The 8,773-nt window shown below is 51.3% G+C and overlaps 1 protein-coding gene across 1 annotated transcript in view; it reads right to left on the minus strand.

The window, feature by feature from the left end:
• Positions 1–8,773, minus strand: part of CSGALNACT1 (chondroitin sulfate N-acetylgalactosaminyltransferase 1) — an 83,008-nt gene that overhangs the window by 5,471 nt on the left and 68,764 nt on the right. The window contains exons 4-5 of the mRNA XM_007455457.1: positions 6,058–6,236; positions 5,112–5,206 (exon numbers count right to left, since the gene is read on the minus strand). Coding sequence (XP_007455519.1) covers positions 5,112–5,206; positions 6,058–6,236 — 274 coding nt within the window. The remainder of the gene's footprint in view (positions 1–5,111; positions 5,207–6,057; positions 6,237–8,773) is intronic.

The raw sequence follows: 8,773 nt of genomic DNA on the forward strand, positions 1-8,773 counted from the left end.
CCACGGAGTGATTTTTTATAAACGGTTTCTTTCCCATCCCAGTCATGGCGGGTACACTGTCTCTGCCACAGCTAATGGCTCACTGTCCTTTCTGGTGGCCGGGACACAGACATGGCCTGGGTAAAAATGCAGTCGAAGAGGGCTCCCCTGGTGGCGCGATGGTTAAAGAGTCCGCCTGGCCAATGCAGGGGACACAGGTTCGAGCCCTGGTCCGGGAAGATCCCACATGCCTCAGAGCAACTAAGCCCGTGAGCCACAGCTACTGAGCCTGTGCTCTAGAGCCTGCAAGCCACAACTACTGAGCCCACATGCCACAACTACTGAAGCCTTCACGTCTAGAGCCCGTGCTCCGCAACAAGAGAAGCCACCACGATGAGAAGCCCGCGCACCACAACAAAGAGTAGCCCCCACTCGCTGCAACTAGAGAAAGCCCGTGCGCAGCAATGAAGACCCAACACAGCCAAAAATAAAATAAATAAATTTATATATTAAAAAAATGCAGTCAAAGAGCCGTGCAGCATTCGAACTTCAAATATTTGGCAGTGGTCTACCTGACATTTAAGAGAGAAAGCTCCACACAGGGAAAACAATGGGCCAGCGCTTAGGGAGAAACCCTAGAGGGACTGCAGAGGTAGCCTCCCAGGACCCACTGAGTGGACACAGTGGCCGGCAAGGTATGACCCTCACCTGGGGACAGTGTGACAGAGGCAAACTGACTTGTGAGCGGGGAATGAGCTACACAAACACTTACTAACGGGGGCTTTAAAGCTGGCAGGCCATGAAAAGCCAGTATCTGAACAGCGCGTCGAATAAGGTGTTTCTCAAGCCACAGCTTTCAAAGAATTGGTCTAAGAATGGACTCAATTGCCACCTCCTCCAGGATTTGTACTAACCCACACTTTTCTACAAGTCTCCTTTCATCGGCATCTGCATGAAAAAGTGAAGTGTTGGGACTTCCCTGGTGGCACAGTGGTTCAGGATCCACCTGCCAATGCAGGGGACACGGGTTCGAGCCCTGGTCTGGGAAGATCCCACATGCTGCAGAGCAACTGAGCCCATGTGCCACAACTACTGAGCCTGCGCTCTAGAGCCCACAAGCCACAACTACTGAGCCCGTGAGCCACAACTACTGAGCCCACAAGCCACAACTACTGAAGTTCACACACCTAGAGCCTGTGCTCTGCAACAAGAGAAGCCACGGCAATGAGAAGACTGCGCACAGCAACAAAGCGCAGCCCCCGCTCGCCGCAGCTAGAGAAAGCCCACATGTAGCAACAAAGACCCAACACAGCCAAAAATAAATTAAAAAAAAAAAATGAAGTGTCTTCTGAAGGGCATCGTGCTGGACCAGGACTCTGCCCAGGGAGCCTGCAACCCAAAGTCAGACCCTCTGCCCCCTGGAAGCACGCAGATGTGGAGAACGTGCCCCTGCCCCCAGCTGCCGCAGTCTGGTCCCATCACTTGAGTTCCCGACCTGCCACCCAGCGCTGAGGGTGTCTGAGCAAGTGACACATGCCTCTGAGCTTCAACGTTCTCACCCGTGACATGAGCGTAGCACTCCTTTTCACCTTACTGACTGTTACACGACAACGTGGGCAGAGTGCTGGCTGCCCAAGGCCACGGACATGGCATCTGTTAATGTGACTTCTGTTCTCGGCGAATGTCTGCTTCCTGAACAAACAGAAACAGACTAAAAGGATGGATCAGGCCCGGTCAGCACTTTTTAGAAGTTTAAACTGAAATGCAGGTCAGTGGTGAAGCACTCTTTGAACTAAAGGAGAGAGAAGGGTGTAACGAGGGAGAGGTGAGGACAGGCTCCCGGACCAGGCGTACGCTGACCAGTCGTCAGACAGTGCTGGGCAGGACCACGTGGCAGAGGGAGCGGCCAGGCACTGTGGGCATCAGCGCCGGAGAGGAGATGGCCCTTGGGGGAGGGCAGCTCAGGAGACACGGGGCAGGGGTGCTCCGGCTGGCGTCAAGCCCAAGTGCTGGGGTCGGGTTTGCAGACATTTCCTCGGTGATCAGTATGAGAGTCAGATTGTGGAGGGCAGTTCATCCCCCAAAGAATCAGGATTCAGGGCTGTGCTGGCATGGCCGGGACCAGCCTGCCGCCTGGGCAAGGAAGTCTCTTCCCAGCTCTGTCTAGAGACGTCACAGGGGGAGCCTGAACCAGGCCCTGAGGGAGGACTGACTCCCCGAAGATAGACAGCCAAGCCAGCTCCTTCCCCCTTCGGAGAGTGGGCTTTAAACACTTCTGAGCACACCACAGACTTTATGCCTTCAAAGGGTTTTTTTAGTGGAATTAATCTGTGTTTTGGAAACACATCTCTGGCCAAGGGTGAAGGAGAGACTGGAGTGTGAGGGAGAGATGGATCTAGATGGCGCCTGCGGTGGCCTCAGCAGTAGCTGACAAGGCTCGAACCAAGAGAGGGGATGTCTAAAGTTAGCAGTTACGTAAATGAGGGTTATTCCTTTCTCAGAAGGCTGTTTCTACATTAAAGCATCAGCAAGTTTCACCTCAGGTTTAAAACTCTACAAATTAATTATTAGTATGAAATCCCATGATTTTACTTACTACTGATTACTAACAGTCTGTACTCAAATGTAAAGAAAGAAGTAACCTGAACACACAAAAAAATCCCCGTAAATTTGGTTTCTTGCCTCTATCTGCAGGCAAACGTTATCAACTGTCAGTGGCAACAGCCAGAAGTAATAAGTAATAAGTGGTACACTGACTACCAAGGTTGTATTTTCAGGGCTGCTGGCCAAGTCTCCCATTTGCACATGGCAGTCATCTGTCACAGCCGGACCTGGGCTTTCCTGTCACCTCGATACTGATGTACTCCAGTGAAGGCTCTCAAGAATTTATTAATATACATGTGTCATATCTTTCAAGACTGAGCCAAAAGGAACCCCTGGCAGGAAGTCTCTCCTAATTTACCCACCTCCAATCACTACCTGTTATTTTATACCTTCTCTGCACCCACATGTTCTCTCGCCACCATATTAACTTCAGGAGTTGGAGGCTCTCCTCTGGTCATTTCCTTTCTGTTTCCGCTCTCACCTAGATCTTAAGCAAATCTGTCTTTGCCACACTAGATAAGGGAATCCTGGTCTTGGCCTGAGCTCTAACTGGTTGTGTGACCCTGGGTGAGTCTAGGAGAAAGAAGTGAGTGAGTGAAATGACCTGGGGCGTCACTGCCACACACAGGAAACTGCTCCAGCCCCTGACTGCCCCACGCACACCTCAACTAGCTCTCTATGGGCAGCAAGTGCTCCAGAAAGGGCTCATCCAGTAAGAACATAATGGATGCTTTTCTTTTTTGACGGGGACCCCTTTGTCTCAGAGACAACTGCTCTTTCTGGGATAAGTAGCCATAAATACCGACTCCTAAAATACCAGACCCGAGTGCTCTGTGGAAGGTCTCAGCTGTATGCGGAGGTGACTGGTAAAGCCTGCAGGATAACTCAGAGGCCTCGGAGCTGTGGACACAGCAATCCGAGTTCTGTTTCTGACTTGACCACTAACCTGAGGAGCTGGCTGGACCATGCCAGACCTTGAGCTTCCCTGCAGGAATGGCAATAAAAGGATACAACTTTTAAATTGTGAAATGAAATGAATTCCTTGAAAGCAAATAAGGTCTTGATTTGAAGTTGAAATATTAATCCTATTCAATGTCAAATGTAAAGCAGTACTTTATTTAAAATCAAGGGAACTTTTATTCTGATTGGTTGAAAGAAAATAAATCCTGCATCCCATTGCCCCCCTCAAGCCCTATTAGAAGCTTAGAACTCCATGGAAAGGAAACATGAAGTTTTTCTGTCTCAACAGGAGTGATATCACCTCTAAGTAGGAGTGAAAAACTTACTGTGTTTATGTATAAAGCACATGCATACACACGGTATGTACAGATACACAATGAATGTGCGGCATTACAATTTCGCTGGGGGAAGAGAGAACGGTGTTATTACTGTGCTGTGCGCCTCACGCCGCAAGTGAAGCCACGCTAAGACATGGTGAGAAATGAACCTGGTGCAGCCTAGAGGAACCCAGGCTGGAAAAGATCATTACATCAGCTGCCAGAGGTTAACTGGAGGGGGACCCAGGATGGGGTGGGAGAGAACAGGTTTTCCTACTTCTGGAAGCTTCAACACAGAATCAGTCTTCCCAAAGAATTCCACAGAACACATTTTCAATGAAAATCAGTTTACTTTCCCACTGCAGGGAAGCATGGAAGACTGAGTCCCATCACCTCCTCATGGTCAGACAGCGGCTTCCTTTCTCCACCCTGAGAGGTAAAGAAACACGGTTTCGCCACCTCAACAGGAGAGACAGCCGCTTGAGGCAATTCCTACCGCCGCCCCCCAGGCTCAGCCTGAGCTGGCAACAGCTTCAGATAAGCCCTGCTGGCTTCTCTACAGAAGATCACAGCCCAGCTTGGCGATGAAAACAGTGGGACATTTTGCCTCGGAGGGCCACACCTTCCAGCGGCACAGGGACCTTCTGCTGGCTTCACCCCGTCCTCCTGTTGCCTGCACTCTCTGCTGAATGGACCAGTGAAGACATCTCAGCTTACAGAGAGCCTGGGTGCTGTGTGGGTCCCCTACCCATCACCTGTGCGGCTGGGATCTTAGCACAAAAGTCCCTCCCATATTCCTGTGAAAGCCACCTTGCTGGTGACACTTCTGATGCTAATGTGGGAATGGTGATGGAGAGCAGGGATCTGGCCCCTGCCCCACTGTGTGCCTGGTGGGGGGGGGGGGGAGGATGGGAACCTAAATCTCACCTTTCTTACCTCATAGGATTGTAATAATAAAGGGGAAATGTGCTGCAACCATAATGCAATAATACTGGTTTCCAAAACCGTAGAAGAAAACTATGAAATCACCTTTCTGTAAGGTACTGTTCCTATTTATTTTCCACTTTTAAATACTGCAAGCCTTTTAATCAACGAGGCGCTGGGAACAAAGGCCAGAACACCTGTCACACTTACAAATTACTCTGGGAAGCAATCCACAGGTTTCCACTCACCTCCACTCATGGTCAGGTGCCCCTGGTGACGAAAGACATGAAACAAAGCCCCACCAAGGCCCCTCAGGGGAGCACTCACCAGCTGCTTTTCTAAGGGAGGGATCGAGTCATGATGGCCATATATTATGCCAGGATTGTACTGACTGAAAAGGACCGGATAAAATACCTTCTTCCCTGCAAACCAGAAAACAAACATATGCGCTAAGCGACAGATAAAGCTGTTAGGTTTGTTCATTTACATGCGACCATCAGAAACAGCCTAGGGATCTGCGTCCACTGTCCCTTTTGCCTCCACTGGACTCTGACACAGACCTTAGCAGTACTGCGGCAGGTAGACCAGATGGACACACACGGATTCCCGACTTCCCAGTACAGGGGTAATGTTCCAAGCTCTGACGGCCAGTGGACCTGGCACTGGGCACAACTAGTGGGAGTGGGTGTGAAAGAGGGCCCCAGTGTCCCCGTCCTGCCAGACCTTAACCCTTTGACTGCTGGCTCGTGGGCCAGTCAGCCAGGGTGACCTCAGGCAGCAGGAAAAGACTTTGGGAGCCCCGGGTAGCTGCTCTTTACCAATTTTCACAGAAGAATTTCAGTATCTGAACAACGGACATGGCCATTCCAGTGGTTATCAGCTGAGCATCGGCCTTGCCGCCGAGTCAAAGCTATGAGAACAATTTTCATACTGTGGGTTCTTTCTGTCTGGAGCCCCTCCTGCCCTGGTAAACACCCATAGCCACTCCTTCCCCTCGGTTTCAGCAGTGTCTCCAGGCCCAATCCTCCCCACCACACGTGCTCCCGGGTCATCCCCTAAAGCTGACCTCCTAGGGGAGAATGGAAAAGGGGCTGTACACACGAACTTGGGACCAAGAGTCCCAGAGCTATGGTGGCTGACAGGCCCACAGCATGACACCAAAGGAGGAATCAAACCAGACGGCATCCTTGTCTTTGTCAGCAGGGTAAATAAGGCAGATCCAGGAGCGGGTCGTCGGGGCGAGCTAAGAGGACGCTTGGGAGGGGAGCCCCACCTGGCTGCGTGTTCAGCCTGCAGGTGTTGAGGAGCTCGGAGGTGAAGTAGATGTCCACGTCGCAGAAGAAGAGCAGCACATTGCGCCCCGTCCAGGAGCGGGCACCCACATCCAGCCCCTTTCCCCGAGAGAACTCCCCATTCAGCTGGATGAAGGTGAAGTTCCTGAAGTTGGAGGCTCTGAAAGGTGAGACCACACACAGTCACTCAGTTGCCCGGGCTTGCTGCCGGTGGGATCCCCTGGAAAACACACAACCGAGGCCCATGACATCTCACCACGTGTCTTCTGTGAGCCGAGGGCACTGGGATCATGGGCACCAAGGACACTTCAGAAGTTTTAGCACCAATTTATTTTTTTCTTTTTCTAGCAGTTTCCCCATATTGAAAACTACTGTCATGGCTAACGTGTGCTCCTCACGAGGCGGAGGACGTGAGTCAGTAAAGACCAGGTGACAGAACCCGGGACAATCCCAATGCCTCTGGAGCCAATGAAACCAGTGGCCAAGGAAATAAAGCCACACTGCAATGGCCCCACTGAGCAGCTTCTCATCGGGATTCCCTCCAGGAACCCGGCAGCGTGGTCCGGGTGTATGTCTATCCCCAGACACGCTTACACCTGGATCCCTTCCCCACCCGAAGGTAAAACAGCTGAGCACAGTAAGGAAATGACACTTGGATTCAGAAGATGAGGATGTTTGGGACCTGGCTTCCCTGTGGATTAACGCTGTGATCTAGCCAAGCCCATTAATCTCCTGGAGCCTCGGCTGCCTCATCTGCAAAACAGAAATAACGACACCTTCCTTAACTGCTCTCAGAGTGATCAGCGTGGTAAGTGACGCTAAGAATATAACGCGCACCAGGTAAGTATCAGTCAGTCTGTTACCGGCACGGGCCTGAGGTACCGGAGTCCAGGTGCTTCTTCACTTGCCTGCTCTCTCCCAGAACGTTCTGAGATGCGGCACGTCTTGAGCAAAAGTTCCAGGAACTCATCTAGTATCTAGTGGGACAGGGACTGTCTTCTCCCAGAGACCCACTCTGGGTCTTCCTGGACTCCCAATTCCACTTGCACAGGCCTGGCATCTGGCCAGCCCCTCTCCCGTGACACACCCTTCCTGTCCTGATGGCTTCCTCACTCAGAGTCCTCCCCCCACCCAGCCTATCCCATCCCCCGATTCTCTCTAATCCTGATGCCTCAAACGAGGTTCAAAACCCATCTCCATTGTTTGAAGTCTGTAACTATCTCGGGTAAAGGTCACCACAAACACAGTCATAAACTTTTCAAATGTGCATCTGGTAGTTTAATCAGTGGAACTAGTTCTGCTACCCTTCCTTGACTTGTCACCTCCTTTCAGACCTGGCAGTGAGCTTGGGTGTTTTATCCTGGGAATCTGGGCCCAAGCTTGTCTGAGGCCAAACATGCTTTTCAGGTTAAGGCAGAAGGCCTGGTGCCTGGAGAACTGGAGGGTAAGCCAGGGGCCCAGGTCCAGGGCCTGGAGCTGCCCAGCCCCACTGGGTACCCAACGGATGCTGGTGACTAAACGTGTCCACAGACGAATGACTGCAATCCAGCACTGCCTCTCGTTATTTGGGGCAGTCACTTCACTTCTCTGGTCTCAGTTTCCTTGCTGCAAAGCCTCATGGTACAGACCTCAGGCCCTTTACATGCTAAGGTGCTACTGTTGGATGATTCAGCTCAGCACTGCTCTACCTGATTCTACTCTTTCAGAACTCCGTTTTGACTCTTCTCTCCGGGTAGGCGGGCCCCAGTTCCTATTTTCTGTGAGTCGCCTGGGGGTTATGCCCCAGCCTTCCCTGGTAGGGACAGCGCTGCCCCCTTGTCTGCAAAGAAGACATCCAGGTGGAGTGAGACCCTTGCAGCACCTGTGCATCCCCTGGAGGTTTCTACAGCCCACTTCCCCCTGCCCTACTTGATCAGTTCTCAGGAAAGTTCTACCCTTGGGAGATGCCTGGGTTTTAACCTGTTCATCTAAGCTAGTCTCACAGAACTTGTCCACCGCCCAGTGGCCCGGCTTTCTCTCACAGCTGTAGCAGGTCTCTTTTCTCAACTGTCTCACAGTTCATACTCTGTGAGACCACAGGGACTAATTTCCAGGGCAGGGAGGGCTTACATGCCCAAGCACCAAATCCTTATTCACGTGTACCTGACTCATGACTCAGGTGGCTCCTCCCAGAGGTTTCCCAGGGTCTATCATTAGAGATTGCAAATAGAAAAATGCTTCACATTTGAACAATGGCAAGAAACTTTCGCCAAGAGTAGGGGAAGGCAGGTCCTTAATTCACTGTGTTAAAGACAAGCAAGATTTTTGTCCCAAACAGCTTACAGTCCATTTGTGTTGACATATCAAATATTTACACCCAAATAGTATATTTGCTATTTACTGTGTAGAATATCAAACTTTTGCACAAAGTGGAGTCGTGTTTAATACTTAAATAAGAATATAGGCAGCATTAGAAGCTGAACTAACAGCATCGAAGGCATGACCAGCCAGGGGGCTGAGTGAGTGGTCGGGAGGCAGCAGAGGGCTACAGGTCCAGGGAGAGTGGTGACTGGGGGAACACACGTACCCCACACAGAGCTTAGTCTCGTTTGTTCTGTCCCCCAATTCCCCAAGCCCTGGTCTGAACTCTGCTGATGGACTGCTCTTCTCTGCCCTGCTGCAGTGGGTGGAGGTGGGAGAAAGGGAGGGGAGGGGAGG

This window comes from Lipotes vexillifer, unplaced genomic scaffold, assembly GCF_000442215.2.
Source record: "Lipotes vexillifer unplaced genomic scaffold, Lipotes_vexillifer_v1.1 scaffold414, whole genome shotgun sequence".
In the NCBI taxonomy this organism is placed as follows: domain Eukaryota; kingdom Metazoa; phylum Chordata; class Mammalia; order Artiodactyla; family Lipotidae; genus Lipotes; species Lipotes vexillifer.